Source organism: Liolophura sinensis, chromosome 10 (assembly GCF_032854445.1).
Source record: "Liolophura sinensis isolate JHLJ2023 chromosome 10, CUHK_Ljap_v2, whole genome shotgun sequence".
Classification (NCBI taxonomy): domain Eukaryota; kingdom Metazoa; phylum Mollusca; class Polyplacophora; order Chitonida; family Chitonidae; genus Liolophura; species Liolophura sinensis.
This window is the reverse complement of record NC_088304.1, coordinates 8,700,615-8,723,017: the sequence shown is the minus strand read 5'-3', so window position 1 is coordinate 8,723,017 and position 22,403 is coordinate 8,700,615. Positions and strand designations below refer to the sequence as shown.

General features: G+C 38.0%; 1 protein-coding gene across 1 annotated transcript in view; it reads left to right on the top strand.

Annotated features, from left to right (window-relative positions):
- Positions 1-1,403: 1,403 nt before the first annotated feature.
- The window catches only part of LOC135476855 (mitochondrial sodium/calcium exchanger protein-like), a 32,643-nt gene continuing 11,643 nt past the window's right edge, over positions 1,404-22,403 (top strand). Inside the window, exons 1-13 of the mRNA XM_064756999.1 lie at positions 1,404-1,937; positions 3,736-3,888; positions 4,362-4,414; positions 5,604-5,661; positions 7,593-7,704; positions 8,644-8,811; positions 13,301-13,408; positions 14,623-14,799; positions 16,401-16,546; positions 17,138-17,270; positions 19,285-19,406; positions 20,731-20,808; positions 21,276-21,351. Of these exons, the coding sequence (XP_064613069.1) occupies positions 1,578-1,937; positions 3,736-3,888; positions 4,362-4,414; positions 5,604-5,661; positions 7,593-7,704; positions 8,644-8,811; positions 13,301-13,408; positions 14,623-14,799; positions 16,401-16,546; positions 17,138-17,270; positions 19,285-19,406; positions 20,731-20,808; positions 21,276-21,351 (1,744 nt within the window). The 5' untranslated portion in view covers positions 1,404-1,577. The remainder of the gene's footprint in view (positions 1,938-3,735; positions 3,889-4,361; positions 4,415-5,603; positions 5,662-7,592; positions 7,705-8,643; positions 8,812-13,300; positions 13,409-14,622; positions 14,800-16,400; positions 16,547-17,137; positions 17,271-19,284; positions 19,407-20,730; positions 20,809-21,275; positions 21,352-22,403) is intronic.

The following is a 22,403-nucleotide window of genomic DNA, read 5'->3' as shown; positions in this document are numbered from 1 at the left end:
AACTGATATTTACCACATTCTTTTGTTGTTGTTGTTGTTTTAAATTTTATTTGAAAAGTGCGTGCTGGGTGCCTTTGCTTTGCCTACACAACTGAAAAAGTGAAAACCATACGTACAGATCAAATTTTAGTTGATAAATGTCGTACCTGTCTCTTAAATATCCCTCGTTCCATGTTGCTATGTGGTTAGGAACAGTTAATTTTATATTTTCATTGTCTAACAACTGATAAGCCCCAATATATTATACATTTTTTTGTCTAAGTTTAAAACTGAACTTTAATAAAATGTTTAATAAACAATAAGCTGTAGACGTTACGTGTATAGCTAATAAAATACCTGTATTGTGTCATCTGACAAAGGAACTCGCTCACAGAAATGTAGTATGATGGAGATCTGTAAGTACTTTCCTGCGATAGAAATTGCCTTTCATTTGCCACGGTTTTTACTTCAAAGAAAAAAATCGAAGTGCTTTACTAAATGGAGAACTTAACACTATACATAAACATACTTTAATTTTTTTTTTCTTTTAGATTTTTGTGATAGGATAGGACATTTGAATTCTTAGGTAGGCTTTGTGGACCATACTATCAGGGGTTATTAACTCTGGCATCACACGAAGTTTTTTCAACAATAATCACAACACTGAATATTGGAATAACTCTTTTTACCTATGAGTAAAAGATTACTGAAATAATGTTCTCAAAATTCCTTCCTTCTGGTGAACATCTGGCAAAAAGGTGATGTGACGTCAGAGTTCCTAATACCATCAGTATCGCTCATAAATCTCGCCATAGTTGTCAAATATTTGAATGTCTTTAAACACTCTTTAAAAAAATCGGAAAAAGTAAATGAAATCATTTTTACGCATAGTTTTCAGCTTTCTGTGTGATGAACCTTACTTCATATATTACTTATAGGTAAAAGTATAGGGGCTTACCAGACAGTCTTGAAACGAAATGAAATAATCCTGAATTTGAATCAGATAAATTCTTTCCCAGCATGCTACTTGTACATGTACATTGATAATGCCATTAGACGCCTATTAATTAATAATTGATTTACATGTGTTGTATATGATACTGAGAATCAGTATGTGTGTTGAACTTTAGGTTGTAATATTTATCGGTGACATAAGACATTACCTACATGTTAGTGTTTTGAATATCAGAGATAACACCAGCCTGCAGCTTTATTTGGAACATTGTTATCATCTGAAGTATTTAATAGCCTTTGCCACCTTTGTCAAGCAGACTTTGACATTTTATAATGGAAAATATATTTAATTTTAATCACAGAAACTTCCTATACGATCGCATCAATGAGGTGCCGAATGTTACGGAAACACCCGAAGATACAGGAAGTAGATAGGGTGTTTAGAAGGCGCGTGTTGCGGTAGACAACATGATTTAGCGCTGCTCCATGTAGCTGTCCATTTACAATTTATTTGTAGCATGTTGAAGAAGTTTAGCGCCGTAAAATGCGATTGGAAACCTGCATCAGACATGGAGCTCTAAAGATCAGAGGTATTTTGACGATGACAGGCTGTGTGTAGTTTCTTGTAGGTTGAACAAGACAAGATGACCAGGTCTGAAGTTGAACACAAATCTCGGCGTGTCCTCGCTAAGTCTTGTTTTGCTTCCGTTTGTTTTATTCTGGTTGTAGCATTCTCATTGACACGGACATTCAACATCAACTCGGAAACGAGGCAATCTGCTCCCAAGCCAGATGTTCCAAGAACAGATAAAGTTTTGCATAAAAATCTTAAAGTGAACACGTTTGCTTTCCAAGCTTCCGATGGACATATTCAAGATACTGGTATCGAAGAAGTTAGCTTGTCACAAATTTCATATGGTAGACGACTTGCTTGGTTACAAAATGAAAGCAAACCTCTGTTAAAAAGGGAGAATTTTGATGTGAGAGGAGCAGACAATGTGGAGGTAGGTGCATAGTTTTATATGTTATACGGTAGATAATTAACTCCTGATTAAAGGTGATGACATATATACTGGGGACATATATGTATACTGTAAGTAAATCAGTGGTGAACTTCAACTGTATCAGTGCCACAAGCAGTGTTTATATTTTGACTGAGAGACAGGTATCATGCAGCTTTATTTGTGGCATACATACAGTAATGCTCTACCTAGTCCTACTTTTACGCCGTATACTTTGTCCAGATATATTTTTAATTTTATGTCATTATGTAGCAACATAAATATATATCTGAATGAAGTAAGGAGTCTAGCAGCACTAAGGTCTACCCCACTTTATAGAATGAGAACTAGCGCACAATTCAGTTTAGCATAGTTCATTTTTTTTTTTTTTTTAACAAAGGATTGACGCTGGATAAATATATGAAGAAATAATTCTTCCTGAGAACCTCCAAGATACATGTATATGCCATAATAATAATTCATAATAACATGTCAGTCTCATAATAATGACAAATTAATTAATACATGGAAACAAATTACAATTATAACTAAGATACATGTACAGTGTAAATAGAACCGAGGGCCTCATGGCCAAGTTGGTCAATTAGCACGCCACTGCAGAGCAATGACTCAAGAGCCTCACCAATGCGGTCACTGTGAGTTCAAGTCCAGCTTCCTATCCAGCCGTACATGGGAGGCTCTGCCAGCAATCTTCGGATGGTTTACTACCACCATAATGTTGGCCGTTGTCATATAGGCAGAATATTCTTGAAAACGGCATAAAACACCAATCAAATAAATAAATAGGTAAATAGAACCGATAACGTAAATAAATGTAGTCAAACCAAAAAAAAACCAAAAAATGTTTAATCCTAATAATAATTGAGTTTATGATTGAAATAATATTTACAATATACAGTTTGAAGTAAAAGGTATAAACATCTGTCAGAAGCTAATTTTTCTACGTTGTGTTCTAGTTAGGGTGATAGAAAACTAGAAAATGTGTGAGCTCATGTCACAGATGAAAGTTGTGAGTTCCATAGCAAGATGCCCAGTTCATACAGGTCTCCTGTCCGGCTTTACCTGGGATGGCATGGCGGCAACCTGTGGATGGTCATGGGTTAACTCTGATTCTGCTGTCTTGAATCCTCTCTCCATAAAGTGATAAGTGCTTGGGGGTTTAACGTCGTAGTTAACAATTATTCAGTCATATGACGACGAAGGAGTTCTTAGAGTGCATGTAATGTGTCTCTTTGTTGCAGGGCGGATTTCCACCGCTCTATTTATCTAGTGCTACTTCACTGAGACAACTTACCGAAGGCAAGTAAGCCGCTCCGCCAGAGCCGTTATACTGATAGGAGTCAACCAGTCATTACACTATCCCCGTAATTCTGAATGCCAAGCGAGGAAGTTACAGCTTCCTCTTTTAAGGTCTTAGGTGTGACCAACTGTGGTATCTGGGGCCGGTAAATTAGTAAATAAGTAACAAGATGCCTGAAAATATGTGGCAGTGTAACTATTTCTGAGATATTCAGTTCATGATTTCTGCAGGTGATAATTATTTCTTGAATTCTTGGGCTCTTGGGAATTAATCGCTTTGCATGTGGATAACTGGGAGGAGTAAGATTGTTGAAGGTTTTGTGGATCGTTGAAAAAGTTGTGAAGTTTACCCTTACATTAAATGTCACTTCAACATGTCTGTGATAACGGAATACTACCTGCAGTTGTAAAATTATCTGATATGAGTAATTTGTAAAATATAATTCATTTTATTGCAGAAGTTTTCTTTTATCTTTGGCAGTGTGAAGCTGTACATCATCTGAACAGCTCTCAGATCTGCGTATTTGTCACAGAAACTCCAAGCTGTCAAAATGACCAAGGATTCGTCTCCTACACAAATGTCCTGTACTGTCACTTTGCTGGAAATCTGCTTCCTCTTGGGGTTACGTTGTTGGTATGGTGATATATGCAGTCATGCACGTACATTGCACTAGAGTTGAATTGCGGCATGAATGTCAAGAGCTCATTATACAGATTATGTAGAGGCTATACTATCATGACAATAGTATAATTAATTTCTTCCTGCTGCGTGGAGTTTTATGAAAATTATGCAAATTGCAAAGCACTCGGCAATAAGTGATCGTATGAACCTGCATGTTGCTCACATAGTTTGAATCTGAATGTGGAAGACTTCAGGAACAGTATCTTGTACCTGTATGATGAGCTTAGTGGATCTGTGGACTCAGTATAGAAATTGATATGAGGGACTGCAGGCAGGGTGGTCTTCTAACTGGTGGTAATTATTCTCCCACAGAGAATTCAGTAATATTGCTATTATTACATGCACATGTATATGTTGGGATGATGAAAATCAGTTGTCTTCCTGGTTGTGCTTTAATATAAATGCTATTTTTGTATCACTTTCAGTTTTTCTGGTGGCTGTTCCTGTTTGTCGGGCTGGCAGTCACAGCAGATGACTTGTAAGAGTTTTCTTTAGGCCATACTTACAAACTTCTTTGTTGGGTGTAAACAAAATAGGGCAAGTTGGTAGGAGAGGGCATTTTTTTTATTTTGCTGACTGGAAATGAAAAAGACAGTAGTTTCAAGAAACTGATATTGAGGGAAATATTTTGTTAGTTTATTTTTTTTTTAGCAAGAATCCAATTGAAACTCCACTTTAGGGCTGAATTGAGAGGATCAGTCAGTTAACGCTCAACAAACATGTTTTTAGTGATGCCTTTATGTATTACTTTTTTTTGTTTGACCAGAAAGCTGAAGCAGTATGCAGGGGGTTTATTACACCTGCAGCCTGCTGCTTCTGTGGAAAATGGAGTAGGAGTCTGTCTACTTTGACTAAAAGTCTTATTTTACTTCATTTAAGTCTATGTCAGGTCGCAGGCTACTTTTTCATAGTAGCCTTCTGCTAGAAAACATAAATTATGATTGCTGGCGGTATATAGTTTGTACATCAAGCAAATGACTGTACAGGAGCCCCTCACCAATGCGATTTCTGTGAGTTCAAGTCCAGCTCATGCTGGCTTCCTCTCCGGCCGTAAGTGGGAAGGTCTTCCACAACCTGCGGATGGTTGTGGATTTTCCCCAGGCCTTCCCCAGTTTCTTCCCACCATAGTGATGGCTGCCGTCGTATAAGTGAAATATCTTGAGTACGGCATAAAACACCAATCAAACAAATAAATAAATCTTTCTTTAGCCAGAACAAAACTACTGACTTACCCTATTTTTCTGATTGGCTTGGGTACCAAGCGTTCAAAAAAAGTGTTCCATATACACATTGCATGGGTTTTAATGTAGTGTAGAAATTGAAAGGCGTGTAAAGAAGTACTGTTGGGAAAGTTGAAAGTTGTTTGGAAGCTCGGGGTGAGGGATATTTGAGTTCAAATAATTTGAGCGTCTAAAGAATTAGAAGAGTTATGGCGTATAGGTTGTGATGATGGGGAACATTCAAGAGGTGCAGTCGTGTTCATTTCTGTAATAGGTTACTGTCACTTCTGGTAAATGTAAACAATCTTACCAACCCAAGTTTGCTAATAATGTGGCCTTCAAGGAATCTGAATTCAAAAAACTCAGAACTTTTATCATTATACTTGAGTGAAGATGAATGTTGTACCAACATGTCCATAGTAAATGAGAATCTTTTTTTCCTTTCAGTTTTTGCCCATCGTTGAAGGTGATCTCAAAGACCCTCAGGCTGAGTGATAACGTGGCTATATCCTTAGGACTGAAATTAATGAATTTTATCATGTAACAATGCAAATTTGCCATTCAAAAGGACTATAATCACAAAAAAAAATAGTTAAAACTTATCCAGATATAACATTTTTTCTCACCAAGATAAATTCACTTTAACCGGAAACAATTATTAAAGGTGGAGAAAGCATAAAAGTGACATAAAGTTCAGAAGAAAGAGGGCGAAAAGTTATTCCTAAATGTGGCCTTCAGTATTTTTTCCGATTTTTCCTTAAGGAGAAAAAGACACTTGAAAAGAATTTTTGTATGGTGGGTATTTGGGACCACCTTTTGGTATTTATAGTCTTTGTTTAATAATTTCCTAAATGAGGATGTAACATAGGTTTAATAAATATTTTTGCACTAGAATTTGTTCTTTTCAGCTAACAAATGTATTAAACCTCAATTTGGATCATATTTATATTTACAGTATGTTCATAAATATTATGATAATTTAGCTTAAATGCATAGTTCCCATATAAACAACAAATTTACATTCAGATAAATTTATTAGACAGGCATCACATCCTTATTTAGAACATTGTTATGCAACAACGATAAATACCAAAAGTTGGTCCCAAATACACAGCATGCAAAAATATTCTCAAATACCCATTTCTCTGGGGGAAAAAATCCAAAAAAATATTATAAACATTTATCATATAAATAAATAAATATCGTATTTGCAAATAAGTTTTGATGGTCTTCTGATTTTGGCATTATTTTTATGTTTTCTTTTCCTTTAAACAAACAAAGATACAGACATGGTTCAAGCTGGATGTTGTGTAAGGAAGGATCGTTTGTGGTTTATTTCAGTGGGCTGTATCACCTGAGTTACATAGTCTCTGAGAAAACCTCCCATGACTACTCTAACTGGTCAACCTTTCCGCACATTTGAGAGGTGTTTGTTGAAGCATATTCTGAAGACGTTATCCTGTGTTGACTGATAAAATTACACTTTTTGTGAAGTCCTACAGCTGAAACTGACCAATCCAATCAATGCAGTTTTGTCTCCAAAATCAATTTAAAAAATATCGGCCTTAAGTGGAAAGGTCTGCCAGCAACCTGCGGATGGTCGTGGGTTTCCCCCGGGCTGTGCCCAGTTTCCGCCCACCATAATGCTGGTTGCCGTCGTATAAGTGAAATATTCTTGAGTATGGCGTAAAACACCAATCAAATAAATAAATAAATAAATTTAAAAAATATGCATAAATTGCAATGAAAGTTGATTTTTCCTGTGAAAAAATGGTTGAAGAATTAGTAATCTTCTTTTATTGGTGAATTCTTGCATGGGCCTTGTACATCCTGCTCACAGTGTTATAAACCTTAAGTGACTTAAGTCGTCTTAATACTGTAAATTTTGCTCCAAAAAGTCACATCTAGAGGTATGTGTATGTAATAATGAGCTACTTTTGAGGCTGAGCTTACATGCTTGCAGTGGTATATTATCCTACCTTCCAAACAGACCCCTCAGCAACTTTCTAATGTTAATGAAGCACTTAGAATGAGAAAAAATGAGCAGCTTCGCCGTGAATGGAATCTTGAGTCATTTACAGCATGTCAGAATCTTGTTGTGATATGTTGGATTTAGGTGTAACATTTGTTAAGAGTTCCCAGTTTGAACTCTTTATATGATCTGAAAAAAAAGGAAAAAATTCAAACCACGCTTCAAATCTCAGCCAGTTTAAATTACCTGGAAGAACAAAATTCAAAGCATTTAAAGGTAATGTGGTCAAGAATTTTGCTGCCAAATTTTAAACGGATGCAAATTACTGTTTTCTAGAAACATGTTAAAAAGCACTGTCCAAAATGAATAATTTTAATATTTCTAGCAAGAACAATAGGCTTCTGGATTTCAGTTTGGAAGCCTAATTAATAAATAAAGTATTAAAACGTCCTTAATTCTGACACGGAGTGACTTTTTTGGCTTTTGGAAATGGTGCACCTGACATCTTCTCCTCCATCGCTGCCATTGGAAACTCAAAGAATGGAGATGCTGGCTTGGCATTTGGAGCTCTATTTGGTAAGCTTCTGTATACATTAACCTCATCTGTATACATTAACCACCTCTGTATACATTAACCACCTCGGAGACAGCGGAGAGTGATCAACCCCTAGCCGTCCAGTAACCCCAGGGACGGTCTTGCTGCTGGCCCTTGCCACATTTGGGGGAACTCCTCAGGCATGGACTCAGAGAAGGGTGTTTTTATGCCCAATAGTCTGTCTAGACTGTCATTATTTGTTGAGTGTATTGACCTTTTTTTTTTTTGACCGGTGAAATAAGTTGCAGTTAATGATCTTGAAGATTTCTGGACCAGGCACACCGTTATTTTTTTCTCTTCCAATTTTACATGGTTGTAAATGCATGCTCTATGCTTGATTGAAGTTGACAAGGCTTATATCACTTTGCACGGTTTTAACCTTCGTTGACGACCACTTGTCTTCCACCACTAATGTGGTGTGTATATCTCTATATGTTACACGTGGTAAAGATTGTCAATAGTTTGCCAAAGGTTGGTGGTTTATGTCGTGTACTCCATTTTCCTCCACCCATGACACTGACCACTATTGTGGAAGTGAGAAATTCTGGAGTATAATGCTGTGCAACAATCAAATACAAAAAAATATTTAATTGTAATGTTTGGCACATGTGAATGTGGCTCAACTATAGCCTTATGCCTGTAAATCTTCTAAGGCAACATACGCGGCCTCTTCATCCTTGTTGTTAACATGCTAGTTCAGCACATTGACTCAGGAGCCTCTGACCATTGCAGTCATGCTCAAAATGGCTTTTTTCCTGGCCATGTGAGGGAAGGTCTGCCAGCAACCTACAAATGGTCGTGCGTGTCCTCCCACCATAAAGCTGTCATATAAGTGAATGTTCTTGAGTAAGTGGGTATTTGTGAGACACTGACATTTTAATGGTCAAACCATCTGTATTTTTCTGTATTTTTACCTGCAGGTGCTGGTGTCTTTGTCACGTCTGCTGTTGCCGGGACGATTGCAATCATCTGCCCATTTGATGCCATGCAGAGGCCATTTCTACGGGATGTGATTTTCTACTTGGTAGCTGTCTTCTGGGCTTTTGAAATTTTGTGGGACAAAGTTATTCAGCAGTATGAGGCTATAGGTACTGGACAAAGTCATTCAGCAGTATGAGGCTATAGGTATTGGACAAAGTCATTCAGCAGTATGAGGCTATAGGGATTGGACAAGGTCATTCAGCGGTATGAGGCTATAGGTATTGGACAAAGTCATTCAGCAGTATGAGGCTATAGGTACTGGACAAAGTCATTCAGCAGTATGAGGCTATAGGTACTGGACAAAGTCATTCAGCAGTATGAGGCTATAGGTACTGGACAAAGTCATTCAGCAGTATGAGGCTATAGGTACTGGACAAAGTCATTCAGCAGTATGAGGCTATAGGTACTGGACAAAGTCATTCAGCAGTATGAGGCTATAACTACTGGACAAAGTCATTCAGCAGTATGAGGCTATAGGTATTGGACAAAGTCATTCAGCAGTATGAGGCTATAGGTATTGGACAAAGTCATTCAGCGGTATGAGGCTATAGGTATTGGACAAAGTCATTCAGCGGTATGAGGCTATAGGTATTGGACAAAGTCATTCAGCAGTTTGAGGCTATAGGTATTGGACATAGTCATTCAGCAGTATGAGGCTATAGGTACTGGACAAAGTCATTCAGCAGTGTTAGGCTTTAGGTACTGGTCATAGTTGTTCAGCATTATGAGGCTATAGGTACTGGACAAAGTCATTCAGCAGTATGAGGCTATAGGTACTGAACAAAGTCATTCAGCAGTATGAGGCTATAGGTACTGGACAAGGTCATTCAGCAGTATGAGGCTATAGGTATTGGACAAAGTCATTCAGCGATATGAGGCTATAGGTATTGGACAAAGTCATTCAGCAGTATGAGGCTATAGGTATTGGACAAGGTCATTCAGCAGTATGAGGCTATAGGTATTGGACAAAGTCATTCAGCGATATGAGGCTATAGGTATTGGACAAAGTCATTCAGCAGTATGAGGCTATAGGTATTGGACAAGGTCATTCAGCAGTATGAGGCTATAGGTATTGGACAAAGTCATTCAGCAGTATGAGGCTATAGGTATTGGACAAAGTCATTCAGCAGTATGAGGCTATAGGTACTGGACAAAGTCATTCAGCAGCGTGAGGCTATAGGTATTGGACAAAGTCATTTAGCAGCGTGAGGCTATAGGTATTGGACAAAGTCATTCAGCAGTATGAGGCTTTAGGTATTGGACAAGGTCATTCAGCAGTATGAGGCTATAGGTATTGGACAAAGTCATCAGAGTGAGGCTATAGGTACTGGACAAAGTCATTCAGCAGTATGAGGCTATAGGTATTGGACAAAGTCATTCAGCAGCGTGAGGCTATAGGTATTGGACAAAGTCATTTAGCAGCGTGAGGCTATAGGTACTGGACAAAGTCATTCAGCAGTGTTAGGCTATAGGTATTGGACAAGGTCATTCAGCAGTATGAGGCTATAGGTATTGGACAAAGTCATTCAGCAGTTTGAGGCTATAGGTACTGGACAAAGTCATTCAGCAGTGTTAGGCTATAGGTATTGGACAAGGTCATTCAGCAGTATGAGGCTATAGGTATTGGACAAGGTCATTTAGCAGTATGAGGCTATAGGTATTGGGCAAAGTCATTTATCAGTATGAGGCTATAGGTATTGGACAAAGTCATTCAGTAGTATGAGGCTATAGGTATTGGACAAGGTCATTCAGCAGTATGAGGCTATAGGTACTGAACAAAGTCATTCAGCAGTGTTAGGCTATAGGTATTGGACAAAGTCATTCAGCAGTATGAGGCTATAGGTATTGGACAAAGTCATTCAGCAGTGTGAGGCTATAGGTATAGGACAAGGTCATTCAGCAGTATGAGGCTATAGGTATTGGACAAAGTCATTCAGCAGTATGAGGCTATAGGTATTGGACAAAGTCATTCAGCAGTATGAGGCTATAGGTATTGGACAAAGTCATTCAGCAGTTTGAGGCTATAGGTACTGGACAAAGTCATTCAGCAGTGTTAGGCTATAGGTATTGGACAAGGTCATTCAGCAGTATGAGGCTATAGGTAATGGACAAGGTCATTCAGCAGTATGAGGCTATAGGTATTGGACAAAGTCATTCAGCTGTTTGAGGCTATAGGTATTGGACAAAGTCATTCAGCAGTATGAGGCTATAGGTATTGGACAAGGTCATTCAGCAGTATGAGGCTATAGGTATTGGGCAAGGTCATTCAGCAGTATGAGGCTATAGGTACTGAACAGATCATTCAGCAGTATGAGGCTATAGGTACTGAACAAAGTCATTCAGCAGTGTTAGGCTATAGGTATTGGACAAGGTCATTCAGCAGTATGAGGCTATAGGTATAGGACAAGGTCATTCAGCAGTATGAGGCTATAGGTATTGGACAAAGTCATTCAGCAGTTTGAGGCTATAGGTACTGGACAAAGTCATTCAGCAGTGTTAGGCTATAGGTATTGGACAAGGTCATTCAGCAGTATGAGACTATAGGTATTGGACAAGGTCATTCAGCAGTATGAGGCTATAGGTATTGGACAAAGTCATTCAGCTGTTTGAGGCTATAGGTATTGGACAAAGTCATTCAGCAGTATGAGGCTATAGGTATTGGACAAAGTCATTCAGCAGCGTGAGGCTATAGGTATTGAACAAGGTCATTCAGCGGTATCAGGCTATAGGTATTGGACAAAGTCATTCAGCAGTTTGAGGCTATAGGTACTGGACAAAGTCATTCAGCAGTGTTAGGCTATATGTATTGGACAAGGTCATTCAGCAGTATGAGGCTATAGGTATTGGACAAAGTCATTCAGCAGTTTGAGGCTATAGGTACTGGACAAAGTCATTCAGCAGTGTTAGGCTATAGGTATTGGACAAGGTCATTCAGCACTATGAGGCTATAGGTATTGGACAAGGTCATTCAGCAGTATGAGGCTATAGGTATTGGACAAAGTCATTCAGCTGTTTGAGGCTATAGGTATTGGACAAGGTCATTCAGCAGTATGAGGCTATAGGTATTGGACAAGGTCATTCAGCAGTATGAGGCTATAGGTACTGAACAAAGTCATTCAGCAGTGTTAGGCTATAGGTATTGGACAAGGTCATTCAGCAGTATGAGGCTATAAGTATAGGACAAGGTCATTCAGCAGTATGAGGCTATAGGTACTGGACAAAGTCATTCAGCAGTGTTAGGCTATAGGTATTGGACAAGGTCATTCAGCAGTATGAGGCTATAAGTATAGGACAAGGTCATTCAGCAGTATGAGGCTATAGGTACTGGACAAAGTCATTTAGCAGCGTGAGGTTATAGGTACTGGACAAAGTCATTCAGCAATGTGAGGCTATAGGTACTGAACAAAGTCATTCAGCAGTGTTGGGCTATAGGTACTGGTCATAGTTGTTCAGCATTATGAGGCTATAGGTACTGGACGAAGTCATTCAGCAGTGTTAGGCTATAGGTATAGGACAAGGTCATTCAGCAGTATGAGGCTATAGGTATTGGACAAGGTCATTCAGCAGTATGAGGCTATAGGTATTGGACAAAGTCATTTATCAGTATGAGGCTATAGGTATTGGACATAGTCATTCAGCAGTGTTAGGCTATATGTATTGGACAAAGTCATTCAGCAGTATGAGGCTATAGGTACTGGACAGAGTCATTCAGCAGCGGTATTGGACAAAGTTGTTCTGTCATAAAAGGCTGTAGGTATTGGACAAAGTTGTTCTGTCATAAAAGGCTGTAGGTATTGGACAAAGTTGTTCTGTCATAAAAGGCTGTAGGTATTGGACAAAGTCATTCAGCAGTGTTAGGCTATATGTATTGGACAAAGTCATTCAGTATTATGACATGATTATGGACAAAGTTGTTCTGTCATAAAAGGCTGTAGGTATTGGACAAAGTCACTGTATAAATAAGATGGGAGTTAATCTAAAACTCTGCTTTCTGGCCTCATAAACCCAAAACCAGGTTTTGTTTACATTCACAATTTACATGTGCTGTACAGATTGTCCTAATATACTATAATTTCCGGTTATTATCAGCTATTGATTCCGGTGTTGTTTGTTTCAGCATACCTTTTCATATTGTCTTTCATGTCATTGTCTGCTTGCTGCTGCCTCAGGCGTCTGCCCAGATGTGCGCTGTCTTGACATAATCAGCAATTATTTAACACATATTCCCTCTAATTCTTCTCCCTTTTTGCATGTTTACAAGGCGTTTATTCAAGCATATTCTGAAAGCATTATTCTGTGTTGACCGATAAAATTGGACTTTTTTTTGTGAAGCCCTGAATCTGGTAATCCAACAAATGTAGTTTGGTCTCAGAAATCCAATTAAAAGTGTGCAAAAATTGCACCCAAAGTTGCTCTTTCAAAATTGAAAAGTTTGAGGAATTAGGGTAAATGTGAAAGTATTAGACAAACCCATTCAGCAATTTGCATTACCTTAATGAATAGTTAATTGCACTCATACTTATATCATTGCTGGATATGTCAATTCATTCAGCAGTAGACTTTCATATAGAACTGCCTTTTGTATCTGTTCGCCAGGTTTCATTGTGTTGTACGTTGTGTATGTCATCGTGGTGATTGTTGGACGCTATGTTTACCAGAGACACAAACGTTTTGTGCGTGAAGGACTGAGCACTACTCACACAAGTATGTACATGTCAACTGTATACATTGTTATTTCTGTAAAAGTCTTACGCTTAGTCTTATGGAGGTAGAAATAGTCTAACTACATCGTGTGATCTCTAAAAAATGTCATGCGACTATTTTTGATCACTATTTTGCCTCCGGATATAGGGCGAGACAGGTGATCTGTAAATCAATTTCAACAAAGGCTGCCTAACATTTTTCACTGCTCACATGGCGCAGTAGGACTGTTTTTATCTTTGACGACAAAAGAGTTCCAAATGGAAACTCCCATATTGATAGGTCTTCCATTACATGGAGCTCTCCATTCTATCATCCTATCACAGATCTTTGATAAATCTTTGTTAATTATGAATATTTTATCATCTGAAATACAACATAAGTATAATAATTAAGACAGTCCAATAATTTCTATGCAGTTCTGCCATAATGTTGTCCCCTGTTGTGTAAGTGAAATATTATTTTGTATCACATAAACACCAATCAAACAAATAAATAAATCTATATATTCCTTACACTGTACATGCAAATATGTACATGTACTCTGTATGAAATAACAAAGTGTGACTGAATTTGAGTGGTTGCCAAGAATATCAGTGTTACATCTGGCATGGGATTTTCAGAATCGATTCCTGTCCTTCCATTGTTCTCATGGTCTTGATGGCAATAAGTGGTACATGGTGCTCTGTTGTCTTGCTTGTAAGGTCCGTATAGTTTAGCTGGAGACCACTGGTCCCCCTGCCAAGATCACACGAGAAAAATCCTTTAGCAGGGTATTAAACAACAATCAAATAATTATTAAATAATATCATTGTTCTTGCAGACGGGATGAAAACTTCTATTGTTGGCAGAAAATAGACAGATTTCACCTGATATCATTGAGCCCCGTAATACCTGCACACACATACTCACCCAAAATATTAACGCACACAGCAGGTTTATATTGTTTTCTCTCAGTATTAAATAAGGTGTTAACAATTAGGTTAAGTATACATAATCAAATGGTTTTAATTTCCATCAGATTTTCACAATCCAGGATCTATGGCAATGTGAAAACAGTTGTCGGTAATCACATTTCACACTTTCCGCGATCCTAAAGATGGACACGCTCGGAACTGAGATATCTAAGCATCGCTTAATGTTGTGTGCTTCTTTTTGTCAATACCAGTGTTAACCTTGCATATTGTGTGAAACAACAATCTGTTTTTGTTTAATAGCGATTCAGGAAGATTTAGGCAACCACGACCCCTACCAAACATCCGTGGAGGTGCATAGCGGAGAAGACGAACTCAAAGCTCCTATAACAGGTAGTGCATCATTTTTCTCCAGCCAGGGTCGAATCAAGTGTCGAGGCGATGGTCAGTGTGAAGGTCAGGACGATGAGGACGGCAGAGGTTGGTGGTATCTGCTGCTATTTGCTTTTCTGGCTGCTATTTGCTTTTCTGGCTGCAATCTGTTTTCTGGCTGCCAGTCATCTGTTGTCTGGCTGTTAACCATCTGTTTTCTGGCTGCAAATAATCTGTTTATTTGTTGAAATCTGTTTTCTTGCTGAAATTTGTTTCTGGCTTCATCATGTTTTGTGGCTGCAGTCTGCTTTCTGATTATGATCTGCTTATAGATTCACCTTTGCTTTATAGATGCATTATTTCTTTATGGATTCTTTATTGCTTTATGGAATCATTATGGATTTATGGAATCATTATTGCTGTATAGATTCATTATTACTTTATAGATGCAGTCTGTCTTTTCCTGCATGCTCTGTGGATTGAATCTGCTCTCTGGGTACAGTTTAATTTCTTCATGATATCAGTCTGCTTCAAAGATTCAATCTGCAGTTTGACTTTAGTTTGCTTCATTTGATTTCATTTGTTCATCTGTTTTCTGGCGGCAGTCTGTTTATGACTTATTATGCTTCATATGCTGCGCTTGACAGTTTTTGCTGTCTTCTTCACACTTTCAGCCTGAGTGACAGATTCATTTTGGTAAAGGCTTCTGAGCGATTCCTGCTTGTCTCGTGTGATTTCAATCTACTTTTCAACATTAGACTGAGTATGGTTTAATCTCCTATGAGGGCATTCTGGGTTAGCTCACCTTTATGGGTTTACTCACCTTTATGGGTTCACTCACCTTTATGGGTTCAGTGTGGCTCATTTTGCTTCACACGTCCTGGTTAATTTACAGTTTTGGCCTGTGTCATGGATATATTCTGCTTCAACACGTATTCTGCTTTGTAAGTGTTCGTTATTCTGCTTCGTCACTTCATTTAACTGCTTCATAATGTTCATAGCTTCGTCACATGTGATAAAGTGCATGATAGGCTGATATAACTTTGGTTTTGATAAAGCTTTGTCATGTTAAAGTATTGGTCACTGAGTGTTTTATTTAATACTTTGTAAATACTTTTCTCTCTTGCACTCGGGCATCTTACTGGCTCAGATGGTTATTAGACTGCTGGCTTACTGTGACTGTTGATCATAGAGGTCACGTGTTCGGATCTTTCTGCCGGTAGTTCAGCTGGGGCACTTAATTCAGGAAATTTGTGAGGTGCACTTCCCTTGCTAAGATCTCTGGCCTACAGTGGTTACTTTGGTTTTTGACACACATTTATTCCTCATGATGTTCCTGATTGTTGTACAAAATTGTGGTGACTGTCTTCCTATCCCTTTGAAGCCTCTCGCTGTGAGTTCAAGCTCATGCTGGCTTCGTGCAAGGTTGTACTTGGGAAGGTCTGCCAGCAACATGCATGGACGTAGGTATCCCATGGGGCTCTGCCCAGTTTCCTCTCTGCATAATGCTAGCTGTCGTAATATGAGTGAAATGTTCTTGAATACAGTGTAAAACTCTAATCAATCAAATGAATAAATAAATAATGCCTGGAACTCTTGTCACTTTGCTCTGAATTTTCCACACTGTTGAAAAATTCTTGAGTATGGTGTACCCATTAAGCAACAGTCATCTAGATAAAAAAAAGATCCGTCCATCATTCTGTTGTCAGACAAAGAGCGTGAGCCCTTGCTGGGAAATGTTCATGTGAGAGACAGTCCAAATGCCTGCATGGAGTTTCTCAATGCCATCAAGCCTATTGACACCCAAGGGTGGAAAGAGAAAAGATTTTATGGCAAAATCTTTGAGGTCTTTAAGGTATCTACTATGCTTTTGACTTGGTGTTACATGTACATATTTCCTTTATAACAACTTGAAATAAATTCACAGTGTTTATAGTTGTTGTTTATAAGTTAATGCATGTAGACATTAATAGCTGAGCCACCAAATTTTCGTAATATGTCAGCTCAGGTGTTCATGCTAGGGGAAAGTGATTACCTAAACTAAGCCGACTCTATTTAGGCTGGCTTTATCTGAACCGTCAAATTTTTGGGGCTTAAGTTAAAACTTGTGTGTTTCATCCACTGTTTTCATGCGTGAGAACGGCAATTGCCAGCTCAGACGCATACTAATTCCCCATGTGACCGGTGCATGTTTGCGCCCCCTGTATGTGAATGATGATTCAACTGATGGATGTGTAAACGAAAACAGGCATAAATGGGTGAACTGAACGGAGCCAACTCCAAAGCCAACCTTTTTCCATCTGGCAAATCTACACTAGTGTAACGGCAGGTAATGTCGGCTTTAATTTCGTCCAACCAGTGTCCTGTTTACACCTTCTGGCTATCAGTCAAGAACACATTCAGTGGTCATTCTGTTCACACACGTTAAATGCTTGTCTTCCGACAGTGCCCTATCCAATTCCTCCTGCTTCTCACCATCCCGGTCGTGGATGAATCTGCGGACAGGCAGAACTGGTGTCGCTATTTACAGGCTTTCCAACTTATCTCGGGTCCCGTCTTTTCTTGCATAGCAACCAAAGGTCAGTTGGGAGGTTTTCACTTGTGCATGTAGATCAATCACTTTTGCAGAATACTACAAACTGTTGACCAATGTTCGACTTCATATGGTGGAATCGATGACATTTTGTTGGATGCAGTAGGATATTTTAATTCATCATGCATGAATCATTTGTATCATTTTAGTCTGTAATGATTTATTTATTTGCTTGATTGATGTTTCAATGCAATGACCAAGAATATTTTACTCGGGCTCCTTCCACCATAATGCTGGCCACAGGATAAAACACCCATCAAATAGATAAGTAAATAAATCACATAAATGAAAAACAGTTCAGGTGAACACAACATACGCCCCAACAAATGAGTTTGTTTGAAATGTATAAAAGAATTCCAGCAGCATTGTAGTCAGTGTAACCCCTGCTGGTAATCTTCATAGGTGTTGATGATAGGTATGTGGTTACCATGACAACCACCCAAATGGACAAACGTGTTCCACCAGAAATGAAAACTTTATGAGGAACACAGTTCTATTCATATAATGTATATACCAGGAAAACATCTACCCAGTTACCATGACAACTGCGAAAAAGGACAACTGTAAGTCGTCTTCTGTGTATCTATGTATCCACCAAAAATTCAAACTCAGTGTGGAAAACTGTTGGAGTTGTAGCCTGAACACAAATTCACACCTATTTACGTGTATATAATATACATAAGGAAATGGCAATCTGGTAAGCCTGACAGCCGTGGAAATGGACAAATTTGAGTGGCGACATATCGTCATCTTTGTATCTGTATCCACTCAAAACTCTGTGTTGAAAACTGTTGAGTTAAAACACAGATACGGGCAGAGAGACAGACAGACAAGATGGCTATAACATAATACCCTCTGCCTATGGACAGGGGCGTATAAAAGTGCTTGGGTGTTGCATTTAAAGAGCTACTTCAGTGTAAAAATTACTGTGTCTTACAAAGCATGAGGTCTGTCAGCAGCCTATGGATGGTCGTGGATTTCCCCCGGGCTGTGCCCGGTTTCCTCCCACCATAATGCTGGCCACTGTTGTATAAGTGAAATATTCTTGAATACGGCGTAAAACACCAATCAGATAAATAAATAAATTACAAAGCCTGATAAAATGATAAAGACTGAGAGAATCAGTTCAATGGCTTTCCTTAAAGTAATAGAAAGCTAAAATATGAAGTAAGGCTCTTCATACAGGCAACTGAACACTATGCGTAAAAATACTTTCGTTTATTTTTTCTGATTTTGTAAAGAGTATTGAAAGGCATTCAAATATTTGAAAACTATGTTGGGCTTTATGGGCCATATTGACAGTATCTAGGAACTCTGACATCACATCATCTTTTTTTTTTGGTTGTTCACCAGAAGGAAGGGATTGGTGGGAGCATTATTTCAGTAATCTTTCATTTATGGATAAAAATTAGATTACAGTTGAAAAAACTTCCTTTGACATGAGACTTCTTAACCTCTGGTAATATGGTCCATAAAGCCCACCCTAGAATTCAAATGTTTTAGCACATTTTAACTCTTTTCACAAAAATCTAAAAAAATAAATAAAAGTCTATTCATGTATGGTTTTTAGTGGTCTGTTTACAATGTAGTCATGCCTTTTTCGCTTTTTAGAGGTTTTTGCCTTTAATATCTTTCATGCGTAATAAAACTTATATAGCTAAAATCTTTCTTTCAGTGCAATTTTACAGATGGTGTCACTCTCACTTTTTGATATGTAGCTGCAAATGATGCTGTACTTTCAAACACTCTTGACATCGTTCTAGCATATTACTTGTGGTCTTTATGTGAACTACAAAAGAGTTTGCTGATGTTGACTCTTCGGTTATTGGAGTTATATATTGTTATTCATTGTAAATGCTTTTGAGCCATGGTGTCAGCTCCATTCCATAGGATTTCCTTCGTATCATTTCAATATTTGTACCCAGTTTTTCTGAAAGAACCAGAGTGGCTCTTTAAGCAAAATATAGAATCCAATAACTCTACCCATGAGTTTGTTTCAGTTGGTTTTAAGGTGTTGTTTGGAGTTTTACCTGTGTGGGCACTGGTGCTGGCTCTAGGGGTGCTGCTGGCTGTACTCATCCTGTGTACCTCTACAAACTCTGCTCAGCCCGTCTATCAGCCAGTGAGTATGGGAGCTTGGCTTGACGTGAAAGCTGGGTTTAATATGTGAAAGTTAATATAGCTTTGATGTGAAAGTGTGGCTTGATATGAAAGTTGTTCTTTGATGTGAAAGTGTGGTTTGATGTAAAAGCTGGGATTAATGTAAAAGTGTGGTTTAATAATGTGAAAATGTGGCATGATATGAACATTGAGGTTGATGTGAATGTTGGATTTGATGTGAAACTGGTTTAAGGTGAAAAAAGTGTGGCATCTTTTGAAACGTGACTTTAATGTGAAAGTGTTGCTTTTTGAGAAAGTTGGGTTTGATGTGAGAAGTGCAGCTTGATTTGAAAGTGTGGTTTGATCCAAAAGTGTGGCTTAATTGTTTCAAATGTTGGGTTTGATAAAAAGTGCAGCTTGATTTGAAAGTGTGGCTTGTTTTGAAAGTTGGGTTTGATATGAAAGTGTGGCTTAATTGTTTCAGATGTTGGTTTTGATAAAAAGTGCAGCTTGATTTGAAAGTGAGACAAGATATGAAAGTTGAGTTTGATGTGAAAGTGTGGTTTGATGTGAAAGTGTGGTTTGATATGAAAGTGTGGTTTGATGTGAAAGTGTGCCTTGTTTTGAAACTTGGGTTTGATATGAAAGTGCAGCTTCATGTGAAAGCTTGGCATGCTTTGAAAGTTGAGTTTGGTGTGAAAGTATGGCATAATATGAAAGTATGATTGATATGAAAATGTGTTTTTTATTTGAAAGATTGGCTTTTGTTACGAAGGCGTGGTTGTTTAGAAAGTGTAGTTTGATGCAAAATGGTCGTTTGATGTGAAAGTGTGGTATGATTGTTAGTGTGATTTGGTATGGAAGTGTGGCTTGATGAAAATTATTGTTGTTGGATACGAAAGTGTGATCTGATGTAAAAAGTGTCTACAGGAGTACTTCAGTATGGAAGTGCCTTACATGTATCAAAAGTTTTCATTGTATTACCTGTTTTACAGTTCTGTGATGAAAGGGGAACACTTGCAAACTGAATTGTGTTTTAGTGGGAAAATTTATGTATTAAAAATGAATATAAATGTTAACAAATTAGAATATGCATTCTTGGTAATTTTTAGCCTCTGCTTCAAATGACAAATGCCGGTTTCTTCCCACCATAGTGCTGGTCGCTGTCCTTCAAGTGAAATATTCTTGAGTACGGCGTAAAATGTCAGTCAAATAAATAAATAAAAATAAATTTAAAAAATGCTGATCATGTAATTGTATGTAATGTGTAGAGTTAACATGGTCTTGAAAATATACCAAGTGGAATGTGTTCTGATTTGTCATGTTTGAGTAATTTTTGTTTTCAGGTATTTGGTTTTATTGGGTTTATTGTGGCTGTTGCCTGGATCTACTGTATAGCAAATGAAGTGGTGAACATCTTACAGGTAGGTATCTTTTGTTCAGACACACAGCGTGACACACAGTTGACTTGAACTCTGTCTCTGATTGCTAACATCATACTGAACAAGTTTAACATTTTAAGTTAAATGAGGCCCCAAGTAGATTAATACTTTTATATATTTATGCCGTATTTGGAGAATCAACAAACTGTTGAAAGCCCCAACATCAAGCATGTCAAGCATTGAATGCTGAAAGTATGGGATTTCAAAACATTCGCACTCAAAGCTTAGTCTGGATCTGTTAATTTGGTCTGGTTTCATGCTTATAACTGATTCAAATATTTTCTGATTTCGATAAAATTTTATGTTCAGATTAACCTGTAGTCAAGGTCAAAAACCTGCCTGATCCAAGGATAAGTTTTGCATGTTTAGCTTTGGACAGAAATTCTCTGAACTAGCTTGTCGTTCTTGTTAATTTGTTTATAGGCATATGTATTTGACTACTGTTGTAGACATTTGGAATTGTGTTTGACATCAGTGATGCAGTCCTTGGCCTCACCCTGCTAGCCTGGGGGAACAGTGTTGGGGGTGAGTCTAAAAGTAATGATGAAGTCTGGTACCAGGTCATATTAAAAAAAGACTGTTAACAAGAGCTGGACTTGAACCCTCACCCTAATTTATGGTGCTTGAATAATCGTGTTGTCTGGCTTACTGAGTCTTTGATTTAGAAGTAGGATTTGTTTATTGCCATGCTGAAAACTAGGATTTAAGGTCATACATAGAACTAGGAGTTGTTTAATGTCATACTTAGAACTAGGAGTTGTTTAATGCCATACTTAGAACTAGGAGTTATTTAATGTCATACTTAGAACTAGGAGTTGTTAATGTCATACTTATAACTAGGAGTTGTTTAATGCCATACTTAGAACTAGGAGTTATTAATGTCATACTTAGAACTAGGAGTTGTTTAATGCCATACTTAGAACTAGGAGTTATTTAAGCCATACTTAGAACTAGGAGTTATTTAATGTCATACTTAGAACTAGGAGTTGTTAATGTCATACTTAGAACTAGGAGTTGTTTAATGCCATACTTAGAACTAGGAGTTATTTAATGTCACACTTAGAACTAGGAGTTGTTTAATACCATACTTCCTCTCCGGCTGTATGTATGAAGGTCTGCCAGCAACCTGCGGATGATTGTGGGTTTCCCTCAGGCTCTGCCTTGTTTCCTCCCACCATTCTGCTGGCCGCTGTCGTATAAGTGAAATGTTCTTGTGTACAGAATAAAATACCATTCAAATAGATAAAATAAATAAATTTAATGCCATATTTAGAACCAGGAGTTGTTTAATGCCATATTTAGAACTAGGAGTTCTTTAATGCCATGCTTAGAACTAGGAGTTGTTTAATGTCATACTTAGAACCAGGATTTGTTTAATGCCATATTTAGAACCAGGAGTTGTTTAATGTCATACTTAGAACTAGGAGTTGTTTAATACCATACTTCCTCTCCGGCTGTATGTATGAAGGTCTGCCAGCAACCTGCGGATGATTGTGGGTTTCCCTCAGGCTCTGCCTTGTTTCCTTCCAGCATAATGCTGAGGGCTGTCATATAAGTGAAATATTCTTGTGTACAGA